At 40.5% G+C, this 18,724-nt stretch overlaps 1 protein-coding gene across 11 annotated transcripts in view; it reads left to right on the forward strand.

Moving 5' to 3' along the window:
- SP140 (SP140 nuclear body protein) overlaps positions 1-18,724 on the forward strand; it is a 61,648-nt gene that overhangs the window by 27,867 nt on the left and 15,057 nt on the right. For 8 of the 11 annotated variants that reach the window (XM_027589253.2, XM_027589256.2, XM_027589248.2 and 5 more), the window contains 8 exons: positions 371-451; positions 1,571-1,654; positions 2,047-2,130; positions 4,915-5,001; positions 5,220-5,336; positions 6,144-6,197; positions 16,485-16,550; positions 18,201-18,281. In XM_027589253.2, coding sequence (XP_027445054.1) covers positions 371-451; positions 1,571-1,654; positions 2,047-2,130; positions 4,915-5,001; positions 5,220-5,336; positions 6,144-6,197; positions 16,485-16,550; positions 18,201-18,281 — 654 coding nt within the window. The remainder of the gene's footprint in view (positions 1-370; positions 452-1,570; positions 1,655-2,046; positions 2,131-4,914; positions 5,002-5,219; positions 5,337-6,143; positions 6,198-16,484; positions 16,551-18,200; positions 18,282-18,724) is intronic. The other 3 variants (XM_027589250.2, XM_027589249.2, XM_027589251.2) reach the window with 3 other exon arrangements.

Genomic DNA, 18,724 nt, shown 5'->3' on the forward strand with positions numbered 1-18,724 from the left:
GAGAAAGAGAAGAAAAGGAGACAGAAACACGTCCAAACAAAGAGAAGCACCTAGAGACACTGGCAGCAAGAGATAAGGGCAGAGACAGAAGTAATGAGCAGGGACAATGAAAAAGGGGAAGAAGTAGAGAGAGAATTAGGTGTACATGAGAGGAGGAAGATGGTGGATGGTCCTCAGGCTCTGGTGATGGCCACAGGAGTGAGTCAACCTGCAGGCCAGGTGAGCCCAGAGATTGACCAGATGGTTTGGGACAGGGGCAGTCCCACCTAGCAGATACCTGAGTGTCCCATGTCCTCACGATGAGTTTTCCGACCATGATCTCCCCTGATTGTGTACTGAGATGACTGGGGCATTTCATTCCTTTCTGCAGAGCACAGCAATGCCCACGGGGAGACCAGTGATGAAGAAGAGCCTCAGGAAGCCTTGAGCTCCCCACCAACATGTGGGCAAGGTAAGGAAGGGATTGCCAGCCCTGGGCTGCAGGATATCAGGAAGCTGAATTCAGAGCTGAACAGCATGGCCCTTATTGTTAGAACAGATGTATTCCCTCTTCATGTTGTGGTAGATAAATACTGGCAAAGACAGTGTCTTTTTTCCTTCACATTCTTTATGTCTATTTATAGGAAGGACTCAGTATTGTGATTTTAACCTCTGCCTACTTCTTATTTTCTATAAAGAATAAAAGTTAAGTATGTATCTAGTGCTTAATATTATTATTATATTGTCATAACCTTGGGTAGGCTTCAAACAGAACATGGTTCTGTGATCTATTTGTCAGAAGGAAAGATTAAGGGCTTTCGAGCCCAAATTATAGTTTTTGTCACATTTTTGTCATCAGGTTATTGGATTATTTTGTGCTTTTTTTTCTTTTCAAAGTACTTTGGTAAGTGAGATTTCCTCATAAATCTTTAGGACTTAGCTAGGGAAACTGCTGTTATTCCTCCTTAAAGAAAGACATGGAAGCATAGATGAAGGATACTTGTTTTTCCCTAAGATCAAGTAGGAGGAAGAGCAGAGACCCATGACCTGAATATTTCATTGCAGATAGTGGCTGTGTGAGGCTAGCAGGGGTCAACGTGGTCACATGTAAGAAGAGTCCAAGGGGCGATCTGTGGCTCCCAGAGGGAACAGAACAGGGCCTAAAGCAGAGAAACTTCCACTTCGCAGTAGGAAGGGGAAGAAATCAAGAGAGACAGTGACAGAAGGAATGGACTCTCTTTTAGGGATTGGAGAGACCTGGAAGAACAGAGCTAGGAGGAATAAGCAGGAAAGAAAAGATGAAGATCACCATTGAGGGAAAAAAAATAGAAAAGTAAAGAGACAAGAGAAGTCGGGGGAATGGAGTCCACAAAATCAAGGATGCACAAATATTCTCCTAGTGCAGACGCGGAAATGTCTGGAGACAGATCTATGGGAAGGAAACGGAGAAGCAGAGAGTAGGAGAGTCAGGGGAAGGAGGGCTTGGTTGAATCTCAGGTGGGGTCCTTCGACTAGATGTCCCTTTTCCGGAAGGGCAGCTCACCTGTGCTCTGAACATCCTGGCTCAGCTCATTTCCTTATTTCCCTTCAGGGTCCTGTGATCCTGAAGCTCCCCAAATGATCAGTGAAGAAGAACCAGAGGAGGTGCTCAGGCAACTGCTATGTGATGCGGAAGGTAAGTATGATTTCAGTTCCCATTTCATTAACCAAATCTGTTTTTTCTGTCTACAAGGAGGAAAATTTCCCCTCCCTTCTCCTCTCCTCCGCTGCTCCCCTTCACTTATACATACGGAAGAAATGTGTGAAGCCAAGTGAAAAGGTTCAAAAAGAGAGAGAATTCGGTGTATGGGAAGGGAGGGGGATAGGTGGACCATTCTCAGCCTCTGGTGATAGTGACACGAGCCATGTTAACTCCCAGGTCAGGTGAACTCTAAGGCAGGAGGGTCTGAGGGCAGGGACATTCCCACCTGGAAGATACTTGAGCCACCTTGGTTGTCAGGGTGGGTTTCCTGCTATGATTTCTATTGGTCATATGCTGGATCCACTAAGGGATTTTATTCTGTTCAGCAGAAGGTAGCAGTGCCTGTTTAGAAATGTGTGATGAAGAAGAACCCCAGGAAGACTTGAGCTTGCCACCAGAAAGTGGATCAGGTAAGGGAGGGCAAATGGCAGGATTTCCTTTTTTTTTTTTTTAAATGGATGAATAGTATTCCATTTTGTGTGTATATATATCTGGCTACCACATTTGCTTTATCCATTCATCTGTTGATGGACACTTAGATTGTTTCCATGTCTTGGCTATTGTAAACAATGTTGAAATGAGCATGGGGGCACAGATACCTCCTTGACATACTTATTTTGTTTCCATTGGATATATACCCAGAAGTGGAGTGGCTGGATGATATGACAGTTCTAATTTTTAGTTTTTTTGAGGAACCCTCATACTGTTCTTCATAGTGGCTATACCACATTGAAGCCTTGGTGCACATCCTACCAACAGTGTACCAAGGCTTCCTTTTTCCCACATCCTCACCAGCATTGGTTATCTCTCATGTTGATAGCCTCTTTTTCTTAACATCAACTCTGCCTAAAAATGGAGGTGATATCTCATGATATTTGCAGTCCCTGGGGTCAGGGAAGGAAATCTTGAGTGGACATTGAGAATTCTGCCTACTACAATGAGACTTAAGTATATTTCTAGAAAATAACAGTCCAGACAAGCCATTGACTTTCCCAAGTAAATAATATAAGCTATTCTTATCAAATGGGACATCAAACAAAGCTGAGCATAAATATATTAAAGAAAAGAATCTGGCTTTAGAAAAGAGTTATAGTAATTAGGTTAGGCACTACAGAGAAGTGAGATATACCTACTTTGTTGATCGCCTGCAGATCTTGAATCATGCATAGTGTAGACATACTAATGTTGAGATCAATTATAAATTGATTATATGTAGGAGAATTTTCTAAGAATCCTAAAGTTATTCTTCCTTTAGTACATTTAATCTGGTAGTTTCTTTTTTTAAAAAAAAGATTTTATTTATTTATTGGAGAGAAAGAGAGAGCACAGGAGCAGGGGGCAAGGGCAGAGAGAGAGAGGGAGAAGCAGACTCACTGCTGAGCAGGGAGCATGACATGGCGCTTGATGCCGGGACCCAGAGATCATGACCTGAGCCAAAGGCAGATGCTTAACCGACTTAGCCACCCAGGGGCCCCTTAATCTGGTAGTTTCATTTACAGAATAGGTCCTTCCTATTAAATTTATAGGGACTTTTTAAAAAGGAAAGAAACTGTTTGATGATGGTCTGCAAGTAGCAGTTACTGGTTGGGACATGGGAACTTTTGGTCATCTTTCTCTCTCTTTCAGAAATACTATTAAAAGCCCTGTTTACTTTTGACATGTCCGGAGTTCCCCTTTGAAACCCAAAGTTACCTTTGGTGAAATTTTGCCATTTATTAAGACAAGTGCAAGAATGTTTCTGAGAGTACAAAGAGGAAGTGGAGTTCTGTCAGTGGGAGACTGTAGCTTTGGCCAAGACACAATCATGACAAATAGCAATGAGGCCACCATATGCAGTCCTTAGTGTGAATGGTGTCCTGCAAGTGAATGGAGTAATGGGTTCATCCACCGAGCAGAGACTACAGTGGGAACATATGATTGATTACCTGATAGTAGTTGACCTCAGATTATGTGCTAAACAAAATGATTTTGTTTCACAAATTGACAAAAGGTTTTGGTGAGGGATTCAAGACCAAGGGTGACCAAATATCTTTGCACAAATTAACTACTATTTAATGGACCCACATCCATTCATTAGTTTTGGATAGGGGACTTATCAGGGTGATGCCTCCCTTAAACCATGTAACCCTCCAGGGTTATTTGCTTTGGATCACTTTCTTCTAACATTCAAGAAGCACAAGAAAATCAGGAGCAATCAAACACATAAGACAAAGCTTTTGAAAAATAGACAAAAGTAAGAGTAAATGAAACCGTAGAAGAATAAAAAATATTAACAGAATATTTGTTAAATGCTGCACCTCCAAACCAAAATGTCTAACTACTTCGTGTCTAATTGCATATACATCTTTAAGTAATAAGATTAATTCAGAAATCAGAACTCAGTGAAACAAGTCAGAGTTCAAGTCGTTGTTGAGATGGATTGATCAGGAAGACAATCTGAGTTGGGCAAAAGAGGCAGTGGATTTATACCTATTGGCCCAAGGATCCCCACAAGACATTGCTAAACAAGAGTCTTCAAGATGGGTTGGTGGGAAATCCATTTTTGGAGGGATAGACCATCATGCCATCTCTGAAGCTAAAGGAAGGATTTATTGCGTGCTAAGCAAGGTGCATGGTGGAAGGAGGTATGGTATTTACCGGGCATAGTTCTTTTAAAAAGGAAATTGCTTTTAGGTAGAGTTTTAGGAAGCTTGTAGTTCAGGAACTGCAGACTTTCAGACCCGGGGAGTGTTTATAACCAGGTTATCATTTAGTCAAAGACACAGGCTTTCTGGAGTGTGGCGGATTGGCTGATTTTCAGAAGTGTAAGGCTGTCACTGATTGGCTGGCTTTAAATGTGGTTAGTGATGTAAGTCGTGATGGGCCAATTGGGATGAGTTTAAAAACCGTTCTGGTAATTACTTGTTACAACTTTCAAAGAACAGTTGGTTTTTCCTGGAAGGATAAGATCCTTTTACTTTATTCTTAGGGCTACAGGTAGAAAAGTAGGTGTAAAGAAAGCAGAATGAGGTACAAAAGATGGGGAAAGCATGGCTTTGGCAGCTCTAGGTTGTGATTATTAGAGCAGGTGTAGTCTTCTCCCAGAAGGCAGTTCATTTTAGCTCAGAATATCAGGGTGCAGCGTGAGAGCACCAGAAAATCTTCCCTCATCACTCTCAGGATCCATGGACTGTAATTTTCTTGCTTCTCTTTAGTAGCTGGCGAACTAGAAACTCTCCAAATGAATAGAGAGGAAGAATCAGAAGAGCTTGTTTCCAGCCTACTACCCTATGATGGACAAGGTAATTATGACTTAAAGAATAATGAAAAACAGAAACAGAGGCTGATAAAGAGAAAAAGACAAGGGAGGAAAAAGGGGGACTTAAAGGAAAGGCCAGAGATGGGGAGGGTCAATGGAAGATTTCAGAGGAAGAAGCAGGGAAGGGGAGATCAAGAAGGGTACAGAAAACGGGATCCCTGGGGTAAACGAAAGTCTTCACACATCACAATTCTGGCCCAGGAGCTGAGCTCCCAGCATATGGAAATAAGAAGTGTTCCTGTGTTATGTGCTTCTCGAAAGATGTGCCAGAAGGTCCAGAAGCAAGTACTGCAAGTAGCCAAGCATGTGACGTGATGGGTAAGGCTACCGGAGGGTCGAGGGATGGGGGTGACTCTAGGGCCAGGGTGGTGGCAGGTGGTCCCGTCCATCCCAGTATCCTGTTCCCTGCTTTGCCTGACCTGACCCTTTTGGGAATAGTAGAGAGGCAAGAGATCATTATAAAGTTGCGTTCAACAGGATGGGCCCTGCTGATTATACATGAGTGATGTAGTAGAAATACGCTCTTAAAGATGGCAGTATCTTGCTTACTACATTAGTCTACTAATAATAAGGTCTTGTATTTATACGGTGATTTCCGTCCCTGTCACACCCAATCTTCTGTGGAGCCCGAGAAAGCCAAGCATACTTCTGCTAGTAGAGAACAGTGTCATTTTGTCACAACCTTAGAAAAATCTCAAAAGACAACTAGTGATGCCACTTGCTTGTCAGGAGGAAAGACTATTCTTAATCTATCACATATTTTTGATGGATGCCCTCTAGCGTGTTGCTGGTTTATCTAGTGATTTCCTGTAAATGTTTGCCCATAAGATTTTATTTAATCCTCACAAAAAATCTCAAGACCTAGACAAATATCCCTGAGTAAACTAAAGTACACAGGTATTTCAGTGTTTTTCCAAGTACTGTTGAGAAACAAAGGAAGACCCAGAGCCCGTCCTGGACTCCTAGTTCTCAATTCAGTAGGTTTTTAGTCCCTTTAGAGGGAAGAGAGAAATGATAACCCAAACATCTTTATAAATTCAAGTCTTCTGCAGTATGAATAATCCTAAAATTTGTAACTTTTATTTATTCACTTCTGTTTCCTCACCCTCACCTGTTATTCTCCAGATACTGTGGATCTTGGAAACAACTCTTCTTCAGGAAAACTCAAGAGGAAGAGAAGTAAGAGCGTCTAAGATTTTGCTTGCTTTCGATGTTAAAAATGAGGTTTTCGATGCCAGAGTTGCATTATTACTATTTACAATAATAGGTGATAATAATATGATGTCTGCCCAAAGATGTCCATATCTTAATCTCTGGAATTTGTATTCTCTATTATCTTACACAGCAAAAGAGATTTTACAGATGTAATTAAGGTAGGGACCTTGGAAGAGGATATTGTTCTGGATTATCTGGCTACACCCGATATAATGGAGTAGCTGTTCCTGGCTGTGGAGAGAGGGGGGTGGCCATGGAAGATAGTCACAGAGAGACACCATATTGCTGGCTAGAGGAGGAGGAAGATGGAGGAAAGGAAGCAGGAATATGGATGACCTCTGGAAGCTGGGAAAGTCAAGGAAATGTATTCTACTGTACAGCCTCCGGGAAGGAGTGAAGGCCTACTGACTCTTGTCACTTCTAATCAACACAACTGTGAGATAATAAATTTATGTTGTTTTAAGCCACTAAATTTGTAGTCATTTGTTATGGCAGCAATAGAAGAGTAATCCAGACTTTGGTTATTGGAGGTGTAGTGCAGCTGTAACGCATTCCTAAAAATGTGGAAATGGCTTTGGAATTGGATAGTGGGCAGAGGGAAGTATTTTAAGTGGAATGATAGAAAATGTCTAGATTGCCTTGAGCAGTCTGTTAGAAATACGGGGCTGAAGACTCTGCTAGAGAAAGCTTGGACGTGCAGAACATGGTAGAGAAAGCCTATTTTGTCTTAGAGGACATGCAAATCATCATGAAGACTCGGTAGAAATATGGAAGTTCGAGGTGTCACTGGTGAGGGCTCTGAAGGAAACAAGGAACGTGGTTTTGGAAACTAGAGAAAAGGAGATCCTTAGTATATAGTGTCAGAAAACTTAGCAAAATTCTGTCCTGCCCATAATGTGGAAGGCCGAACTTTCTGGGTAAATAGCTAAGGAAGTTTCTAAGCAAAGTGATAAAGGTGCAACTGGTTTCATTTTGCTGCTCATAGTAAAATGTAAGGGGAAAGAGGTAAATTGAAGGAAGAACTGCTTAGCAAAAGGAATCTGGACTTGATGATTGGAAAAATTCTCAGCCTTTCCAAGCTGCAAAAGGTGCTAAAATTTGGAGCTTCACTGTTGGAAAAAGTGTGGTCTGTAGTGATAACCAAGAGTATGGCCCTACAACTTTCTGCTAATGCGCCAGAAGTAGTGAACGGTCAGAGTATTCGGTCCCAAGGAAAAGGTTCTTTGAAGGGATTAAGGATGTGACTCACAGATCCCCTCGGCCATGTCAGCAAAAGTAAAAACTAGGTACATGATTGTATAGGAATGATCTGTGGAAGAGTCTGTCTAATGGAGGAGATCCCCATGACATACACGAGAGTGCTATGATCCCTACGGATCTTCTATCAACAGAAACAGGGACGTCCATGTCCCGAGTTCTGGAACCTGTAACCCGTTACCTGACATGGCAAGAGACTTGGAGGGTGTGATTAAGCTAAGGATCTTGAGATGGAGAGATTGTCCTGGATAATGTGGGTGGCCCCAATTAAGTCACACGGGTCCTTAAAATCAGAAGCCCTTCCCTGTTGTGGAGAAAGGGATATGTGATGACGGGATAATGATCAGAGATAGGCGGTGTAGCTGGTTTGAAGATGAAGGCGGGGCAGTGAGCCAAGAAATGTGGGCAGCATTCAGAAGCTGGAGAAAGTAAAGAAATGGATTATCCCCTATAGCCTCCAGTAAGGAACAAAGCCCTGTAGACACCTTGATTTTAGCCCTATGAGACTTGTCTCAGATTTCTGACCTTCAGAACTATAAGATAATAAATTTGCATTGTTTTAAGGCACAAAGTTTATGGCAATTTATTGCAGCAGCAATAGAGAACTAACGCTTTTCATAAGACCAAAAAAATTAGAAAAGGAATATTTCACCTTTATAGGTTAGATTATGTCTTTTAAAATAGTAATTTACATATTTTTCAAAATGCTCACATCTTTATTTTATTTATTTATTTTTAAATATACGATCTTTGTTGGGGTGCCTGGGTGGTGCAGTCGCTTGAGCATTGGACTCTTGGTTTTGGCTGGGGTAGTAATCTTGGGGTTGTGGGTTCAAGCCCTGGGTCAGGCTCCACGCTTAGCTCAGGGTCTGCTTGGGTTTCTCTCTCCCTCTCTCTCTGCCCCTCCCCCAATGTGCATGTGCATGTGCGCTCGTACTCTCTCTTTCTCAAATAATAAATTAATCTTTAAATATTAAAAAAATAGGGCGCCTGGGTGGCTCAGGTGGTTAAGCAACTGCCTTCGGCTCAGGTCATGATCCTGGAGTCCCGGGATCGAGTCCCACATTGGGCTCCCTGCTCAGCAGGGAGTCTGCTTCTCCCTCTGACCCTCTTCCCTCTTGTGCTCTCTCTCATTCTCTCTCTCTCAAATAAACAAAATCTTTAAAAAAATATTTAAAAAATATATGATCTCAGATTTTTTTCTATGCATGTATTTATTTATTTATTTTTTATTATTATGTTATGTTAATCACCATCTATTACATCATTATGCATGTATTAACACATTTAGAATTTTCTCGTAAATCTAAATAAATCTATTCATACTGTTAGATTTTCTTTACTTTAAGTCAGTATTTCATGCACAAGACACTACAAACATTTAACATTTTACCTGTAAAAATTTTTGTTTCACTCCTGTTTTAATTTGCATTGCTTTCACTTTTGTTGTGGTTGAGCACTTTTCAGTTATTATTGGTCATTTGTTTTTCTCCTAAAAATGCCTCGTATATGTGCGTTGCTAGTGATACAATCCTGCTGGCCTTTTCTTTTTTCTTTTTTTTAACCATGCTGAACAAGCATAGGACTATTTATATATATATAAAATCTTTCTGGTTTGTATTCTCTTTTGTCCTAAGGAAGTTGGAAATTTTTATGTAGTAAACCCTGTCAGGCTTTTTCTTTACGTTTTCTAAGTTATACTTAAAATTTACAAGGATATTTCCCACCTCAAAATTTTAAAAATATTTATATTTGCTTCCAGAATATCTGAAGTACTTAATGCTTTTTAATGTTTAAATCTATAATAATTCACCTTTTTGTGTTTTATGTGAGACAAAAATTTCAAGAAATAAGCCCCATGCGTTTTTCCTCATGACTTGAAATGTCCTTTTTTTCTGTGCCTTTCCCTGTATTTGTGGATCTGTGCCCGCACTCTACTCTGAAACATTGGTCTGTTCATTTCTAATGCATAGCAAATTGGTTTAATTACAAAGCTCTCAAGTATATTTTGCTATTCCTACTCATTATATTTTCTTTTGCAAGGAAAAAAGTAAAAAGTGCAGGGAGGAGCATCAGAAAAGAGATGTCAAAAGATCAGTAATCCTGGCTTGCTCAGTGTGGATGAGTTTTAAAATCAGTCAAGATTTTCTCCCAATCCCTCCCCAATTCTTTTGGGACCCTGACTGAAAATACATTGTGTATTGAAATACACAAAACTTGCAGATTAATTTGAGTAGAATTGAAGGAGAATGAATCACACATTTATTCAGATCATGTTCTATGTTCTTCAGAGTTTTGGTTTTCTTTCTGTAGATCTTGCACATTTTTACTTTTCTTATCAGCTTTGTTGAGATATAATTTCATACAATAGCAGTCATCACTGTTAAGGGATGACTAGATGAGTTTTAACAAATGTGTTCTGTCATGTAATGCCACCACGATCATCACATGTAACATTTCCATCATCCAGTGGACCTGTGTCCGTTTTTCCACCCTCTGGCTCTTGACAACAGCTGATCTGTTTTTATCACTGTAGTTTTATCTTTTCTGGAATTTCATATAAATGAATTCATACGGTATACAGACAGTATAAAGTTTTTCAATATGTGGCTCTTCCACTTAGCATAAAGTTTTGAGACACATCCATGCTGGTATGTGTATCATTAGTTACTCCATTTACTCTGAGAAGTATTTCATTATATGGATATTCCACAGACCTACTCGCCGTTGATAGATGTTGAGTTGTTTCTAGTTTTTGGCTACTGCAAATAAAGCTTCTAGGAACATGTGCATACAAATCTTTAGGTGGACATATGATTTAATTTTTCTTAGGTAAATACATAGGAGTGATAATACTGGGTCATCTGAACATAAGTACATGTTCAACATTTTAAGGATCTGCTAAAGTATTTTTTATGTTGTTGTACCTTTTTATATTCCCATCAGCAATGTATGAAAGTTCCCATTACTCCATATATTTACCAACACTTGGTATTGCTAATCTTAATTTTAGCTATCCTCATAGGTGTGTAATGGTAATTTATAGTTTTAATTTGCATTTTCTTAATGAGTAATGGTGCTGAACATCTTTTTATGTATTTGGTTGCCACCCATAGATCTCATTTAGTGAAGTGTCTATTCAAATCTTTTATCCATACTTATTTGGATTGTTTATTTTCTAGTTGTAAAGTTATTAATATAGTCTGGATACAAGTCCTTTGTTCTTTATATACCATACAATCTGTAGCCTCTCTGTTCATTTTCTCAGCAGCGTCAAAGAGCAAAATTTATTTTGAAGTCTAACAGTATTTTTTATAATCTGTGACTTTTCAGTTCTATTTAAGAAATCTTTGCTCAAGATACCATATTTTCTTCAAGACTTTGATGGTTTTTAGCTCTTACATTTAGATCTGTGATCCAGTTTGAGTTAATTTTTGCATATGGTATGAGGTAAGGATTCTTTCTTCCTTCTTTCCTTCCTTCCTTCCTTCCTTCCTTCCTTCCTTCCTTCCTTCCTTCCTTCCTTCCTTCCTTCCTTCCTTCCTTCCTTTCTTTCTTTCTTTCTTTCTTTCTTTCTTTCTTTCTTTCTTTCTTTCTTTCTTTCTTTCTTTTTTTCTTTTTCTCTTTCCTCTTTTTTTTGGCATTCAGATATCCAGTGGTTCCAGACCATTTGTGCATTGAATTAATGAGTCAATTACCTTGACATCCTTGTTGTTAGTCAGTTGCCCATATGTGTTTAGCTGTATTTTTGGACTTTCTTTTCTATTTACCTGTATGTCTTATCTTTATGCCAATACTACACCATCTCCATTACAATAGCTTTGTAATAAGTGCTGAAATCTGGTAGTTTAAGACCTCTCATTTTGTTTTTCTTTTTCAAATTTGTTTTGATTACTTTAGGCCCTTCACTTTGGAGCTTCTTCTGTCTTTCAATTCAGTCACTGTCAAGATCATGTCATTGTCCAGGGGCGCCTGGGTGGCTCAGTCAGTTAAGCGTCTGCCTGCAGCTCAGGTCATGATCTCAGAGTCCTGGGATCGAACACCAACCCCATATCGGGCTCCCTGCTTAGCAGGGAGTCTGCTTGTCCCTCTCCCTCTGCCCTTCCCCCAGCTCTCTCTCTCTCTCTCTCTCTCTCTCTCTCTCAAATAAATAAATAAATAAATCTTTAAAAATAAAAAAAAAAAGATCATGCCATTGTCCAAAGTGCTTCCTGAGCTCCAGCTGTGTGTCAATGTGTTAGGCCAACAGAGGGAAAAAGGGTGAAGAGCAAAAAATACCTTCCTCCAGCGGTCTATCTCTTTTGTGAGAAGCTTTCCTAGAGTTCCCCTCCTCCCACAACAATATCCTGCTCTTACCTTACTGATCAGATCTTAAGCTGGTAGCCATGAGAGTTTGAAAGGGAGGTTATGAACTAGGGTGTTTTGTGCAGACACATTGACAGCTTCAATAGTGCAGGTATTCTATTAGTTAAATAGGAATGGAAGATGCATATCTGGAACACAGTCTGAACAACTGACCTCACCAGTTCTTTAAAATTTGGTGAAAGTTCCTTTGCACACTAATGTGTGGTCAATATTTGTAAATGTTCTATGCCACTTTAAAATAGTGTACATTGGGCTCTAGCTTCTCCCCATACACATCTTTATCAAGCACAACTTTGTTGTCTCAATCTTCTAAATTAGAGTCTTCTGGGTTTGCACAGAGATGTGTTCAGTTCTCCCACGTGATTGTGTATTTGCCAATTCTTCCTTATTCTGTGGTTTTACTTTAAATACCTTTGGTGTTTTAGCCTTGAGCTTCCCCTTCTTTTTTTTTTTTAATTTTTTTATTATGTTCAGTTAACCTTCTTAACCTTGCCACTAGCATTAGCCTTCTTGGCTTCCAGTTTCTTCTCCTTTGTTTCCAGCGTCTCCACTTAATCACCTGCCATCTTGCAAGATGGGAAAGAGCTCTTTTTTTGGTTCAGCTGATTTAATTCTTTTTTTTTTTTTTAGATTTTATTTATTTATTTGAGAGAGAGAGTGAGAGAGAACATGAGAGGGGAGAGGGTCAGAGGGAGAAGCAGACTCCCCGCTGAGCAGGGAGCCTGATGCGGGACTCGATCCCGGGACTCCAGGACCACGACCTGAGCCGAAGGCCGTCGCCCAACCAACTGAACCACCCAGGCGCCACAGCCGATTTAATCCTTTTGGTTCTTTTAGTGCGTGGTCTCTAAGTGGCAGACTCTCCAAGTGTTATATTTGCAAATTTGCCTTGACAGAATTTTTTTGCAAGATTAGAAATTCTAAGTTGACATTTATTCCTCCTCAGGACAGTAACGTGATTACTGTACTGTCTTCTCAAATTATTGTGTGGTGGATGAAAATTCTTCTTTTATTGTGTCATTTCTTGGTAAATAATCTTTCTTTTCTTTCCAAAGCTCTTTTTGCCATGATTGAATCATGGAAAGTTTAGGTACAGAAAACTTGGGAGAATTTTATGTAAACACCAAGATACTTTCATGTAGATTCATAATTAACATTATACCATTCTTACTTTATCACGTTTCCAACCATATATCCATTTGTCTGTTCATCCACTTCACTAACCCATCTTCAGGTATGAAACATCTCAAAGTTGCAGACATCAGTACACTTCCCCCCACATACTTCAACCTCCATTTCATTAACTAGAATTCATTATTTGTTTTTAGTTCTTTTCTTTTTCTTTTGAGATAACCTTTATAATAAAATGCACAAATACTAAGTGTATCATCTGATGACTTCTGATAAATGCATTCCCCTGTATAATCCAAATCCTTATCAAGATACAGAACATGACCATCCCCCTGCAAAGAACCTTTATGCCCTTTGGTATATCCTTACCTGTCACTCATAAGACAGAACCACTTTTCTGTGTTTTCTTGGCAAGTTAGTTTGGCTTGTTTTAAAATTTTAAATAAGTGAGGTTTTTGAGCATGTTCTCATTTGGTGTAAGGTTTCTTGAACTCAGCATAATATTTTTCAGATTTATTCACATTGTTGAATATATCAGCATTTTGTTTGTTTTCAGTTGCAAAGTATCACACATTATATGAATATACCAGATTTTGCGTATATATTCTCCTATTGGCACACACCGCAAGTGTTTCCTGTTTTTTGCTAATATGAAAAAGCTGCAGTGAACATTCTTGTAGAAGCCGTTCTGTGGACTCATGCCTTCAGATCCCTTGTATAAATACCTAGGAATGGAATGTCTGGGATACGGGATAGGTGCATTAGTTCTTTTCCCCAGAAACCCATGTTGGGGGTGAGGTGGCACACACAGGCTGTGCTCAAGCTGAGGAGTACCACGCTTCATAAACCTTGGTCCAAAAGGTTGCTGCTGGCAAAGCTGCTCAAACCTTACCCCTGAGGGAGACATTATCTTATTAGCTGGCACTTAAGCAAATCTCCTCTGGGGAGAGGAGGGAGATGTTCTCTATTTTGTATAGTTCAGTAAACAAATCCCTCTCTGACCTAGAGGGTTACATTATCTCTGGCTTCCAAGGGTGCTTGTTATTCAAACATCCCTGCAGATAGTTTGAGGCATGTGGAAATGCCAAGGAAAATTGCCTCCCAACAAATTCACCTCACGCAGCAGATTCTGGCAAATTTCTCCATGAAGACACCACTCCATCATCCATTTTGATTAATTTGACCAGTGTGAGCTAGGACCAAATCCATTCAATTTGTTACATGCAGTATTTAACAAATTTCATAAAACATAAATGATGTAGGTCTCTAATGACCGCCCTAAGCTATAATTTACCATGTTTGCATAAGGAGGCAAGTGAGTGCCTGGCTTTTACACAACAAGTGCAATTCCAAGGGCACACATGGTGGCCCGGAAAGGGAAGCATTTACAGTGGCTGAGGTCCCCTAATGGAACGTGCATCAAGCAGGGGAAGATGGATGGTGCCTCCGACGTGGGCCTCTCAGAGCTCCCACTTTCATTCATTGCATCTAGTCCTTGATTTGGGGGGGCACTTCCTGAGGAGAGTCCATTCCAATCTGCCCTCTTTGGCCATGACAACAACCAAGTGGCATCTGCCTCCCCCGCCTCCCCCACCCCAACCAGGGACTGAGAGTGGGGGCGTAGGGATGATGTCCAGAGGAATCTTGCCTAGGATGTGCAGACCCTGGAGCCTATCCCTGTTTCCTCATGTCTGATGCAGAATGGTAGACTCACCATGTCTGTGGTAAGAGATAGGTACCGGGGTGGTTTCTCCCTGGAGGTAGGATTCAGGGCAGTTCTGCACGGCAGATATCATTAATGCTTTCCCTTCACCGTACCAGCTAGGCTTTACGGGTTCCCTTCTCAGATGTCTGGATTTTTGCTCTTCCTTTACTGCCACAAAATCTGTGTGTATTGTTTCGGTGGCTGTAACTTCATCTCCTTTCCAAATGATCTCCTATTCCCACTCAGACATTTTGTCCAGAGGGTCAGATATAAGTGGGGCAAAGGCATTTTCATAAAATGTAATCAGATCAGAATTAAATCTGAATCCCCTATGCTCTCTGAAGGCTCTGCCCTCCAGACTGGTAGGGGAAGCAATGAGGCATCATCTCCAAGAGCAGCAGAACAGAATCCTGAATTTCCAGAACTTGTCTGTCTAACACAATTAATCCCCCACCACTTTTTATCCTGATCATGAGGCAGGAAGGAGCTAATCCCTTTCTGGGGACAGCTGCCTTCAGTGACGAAGGAGCCTTCCAGAGTTGGGTGGACAGGAGGAGATGAGGGACATAGAGTCAGACAATCAGTGCATTGGACGTAGTTTTTTTGATAAAGGGCACACCATTGTCACACTATTAGTGGTTCAGTCATGCTCCTGACACATATGAGTTTCTAGGGCCACAGTGGTGTGGCCAGAGTCAGCTGGTCTGTTAGCTGAAGTGTGGATGGTGTTGAGGCACCACCCATAGCCCCCAGAGGGGCTCAAGGCCTGATCAGTGTCCTGGGAGCAGTCAGGGACAAAGTCCCTTGTGATGTGGCTCTCCCCACTGAGAGACAAACAGGTCTGTTTCTGGGAGGAGTCATGAGCCTGGCACATAGCCATAGCCCCTACATAGGGCTGGGAAGGGTCATGGAAAGCCGAGGTGCCGATGGGGCAAAATCCCAGAATTCTTGAACATAACCATTTTCATTTGATGAGCAAGGCTTTTTATTTGTAGGCCCTTCCTGCCTTGTAAGTCCTGGAGTCTGAGTTGACCCACCTCCAAATGGGATGGGAATCTCAAGTGGGAGTCATAAGGCCTCCTTCCATGGATTGGGTCTTCACTCTTGGTGGTAAAAATCTAGCAGCTGGCTATTTTTATTTCACAACAGTGACAAGATAAGATCTCTATTTACCCAGTGCCAGTGGTCTTCTCACACTCCTGTGTGTTCATATCATGCACAACATATAACCTGCTGTGGTTTCAGTTGGGGTGGGGGGACAGTCCTGGACAGTCCAGGAACTCTGGGCACTAGATGGCACAGAAGTGGGAGGATTTGTGTCCCAACTACAAGTATAGAGATTGTTTTAAGTCTCTGCATCAAAGCTGAGAGTGCCTCCCGACCTCCAGCATGGCATATTATCCATGATGCTATCCCACTATGAGGAGTATGCCTCCTCATGGCACATTTGAACGTACTGGAAGACACTTGAAGAGGAAACATATTTACATATGCCCTCAACAATGGTCATTCAGGTTAAGACACCAAAATAAAACTCCTGTTCATTTTCCAATTTTAGTGGGTTTTTTGTTTTTGTTTTTTGATTTTCAAAGGAAAATTGTCTCCTGTAGTCTCCCCAGTCCATGTGGAGTAAAGCATAACTCTGCAATCAGCCACACACTGCGTGCAGTGGTATTTAAGAATTTTGTCCTGTTCTTGTGGCCTGAAAAAGTATTTGAAATTACTAATATGTATGGCTTTGAGAATTATGTTTATAGCTCTGAATGGTTAAGTTTATTTTCTTTTGTTTGAAGGAAAAAAGAAAGGCCATGCCTGGACAAGAATTAAAAGGAGATGTCAGGGAAACATACATCAAAAAGGTAAGCACGGGGCGGCTGGGTGACTCAGTTGGTTAAAAGACTGCCTTCGGCTCAGGTCATGTTCCTGGAGTCCCGGGATCGAGTCCCGCATCGGGCTCCCTGCTCAGCGGGGGGTCTGCTTCTCCCTCTGACTCTCTTCCCTTTCGTGCTCTCTCTCTCTCAAATAAATAAAATCTTAAAAAAAAAAAAAAGGTAAGCACTTGAGTGTAAGGACCTGCTTACTGTCCCCCTGAAGCCCTGAGGGCTCCTGAGGGACCTGACCCCTTCCTAGAGGCTGTGCCACGAGGGCATAAACTAAGACGCTGTAACAAAGAGGCCTGAAAACACAGTGGCTTGCACAAAATGGCTAGGTTCTCAACACGGAATCACCCAGAGCTAATTGATCTGGGGAGACACTGCCATCCTCAATGTATGGCTTCTCTGCTGGGTCAAGAAATTTGTATTAATTTGGTAAGATGGTCCAGAGAAAGCCAAATGCAAAAAGCAGCCTGTATGTGTAGGTGGGTGTGCACGTGTGCACGTGGTAAAAAATGAAAAACATGTAGTTGTACAAATGTATTTTTAGATATTTATAAATTTTTATTTTTATGTATTTATCTATCTATATATAGACACAGATATACATATATGGAAAAATCAATAGATATTCATCAATAAAAATATATGCAGCAGTTTATATATGGTCATTGGAATATAGGTGATATTTATATTGTTATTTGTGTTTTTTAAGAGTATGTTTACATGGAAAATTATATTAAACATGTTCAAATTTTGCAATGAAAAGGTATTGTTTAAATAGTAAAATATACAGAGACAAAAGCCTCGGGGAATATTTTTGAACAAGTTAATTATGGCTCTCTCTAGAATGGTGATATTTCATATAATTTTTATTTTCTAAATTTCCAGTAATATATATGTATTGCTTCTAGTTGGACCTCTGAAATCTTGTTTATTTCAGTAGTGGTTTACTTCTTTTTTTTTTTTTTTAAGTAGACTCCGGGCCCAGCATGGGCTTGAACTCATGACCTTGAGATTAAGACTTGAGCTGAGATCAAGAGTCCGACACTTAATCAACTGAGCCACCCAGGCGTCCCTCAGTAGTGGTTTAAAAAACTCCTTCCTTCTAGACAATGAGAGCTAGACCTAATTTTCCATGTGATTGCCAATTTTGAAACAGATTCATATAATTAGATTTTAGAGTCCAATTAAAATTATTAATTTTCACCAATCTATATATCTTATGTTCTTGTGAATTTACATGGCTGCTCTGTTGGTGAATGTGCACAATTTTGTTTGGAAAGAAAAAAAAAGTGGTAGCATCCATTTTTGGAATGCTTATTTTCAAAATACCAGATATTTGGATTTGATCATTATATCATTTTCATTTAGGTCTTTGTGTACGTGGTTAAACTCTAAACCATTTTGTACTCTCCAAAGTACAATGAAATCTTGTACATAATTTAAAGTCTCCCCTTCTAAAAGTATAGCTCTAGACGCCTGTTTGAGATCCCTTACCATTAACGTGCTTTCTTGGCTGAGTGAATAGGGAAAGGGGATTCAGAATTGAATCTGGTGTTCACTCACTTGCTTTTGGTCTCTCATGTGAACTGCTGTTTTGTCCAACTCTGTATCTTCCCTGCTTATCCCCAGACAGAAGCAATATCGCTGGTCAGTCGGTCTCCGGTGGGAGAAAGGGGAAAATGCATCTGCAAGAACGTGCCAAGATCAGGGGTAAGATAAAGTTTGCGCCGCTTCTACTTGGCCCCGTGGGTCAATACAAATTTTGCTAAGGTTTTGAGGAACGTAGATCTTCCTCAGTTTTTTACTAGCCAAAGTTACCAGTCAATTTAAGAACTGCAAAATCTAGAAAGCAAACCCATTTGGAGCCCGGGTTATAAATTGTTTGCATTTATATCATAGTTTTTATCTGCCCGGGACCTAAAATCCTTTTCCTGAGTTTTATCTGCTTTTTTGTGGAAATTTCTTTACCTTGCATCATTGGTTTATTAAAATGGCCAGACTTGGTAAATTACAAGTAGAAAACAAGTTCATTTTTTCACTGCCCTTTCAAATCTACCTTCTGGATGAGTTTTTCCTGTTTTGGGCAAGCCTGATGGTTTTCCTCTTCCCTTGTCGCAAAGGTTTAAGTCTCTCTCCAGTAGATGAGAGTCCTT

Source organism: Zalophus californianus, chromosome 3 (assembly GCF_009762305.2).
Source record: "Zalophus californianus isolate mZalCal1 chromosome 3, mZalCal1.pri.v2, whole genome shotgun sequence".
Lineage (NCBI taxonomy): Eukaryota > Metazoa > Chordata > Mammalia > Carnivora > Otariidae > Zalophus > Zalophus californianus.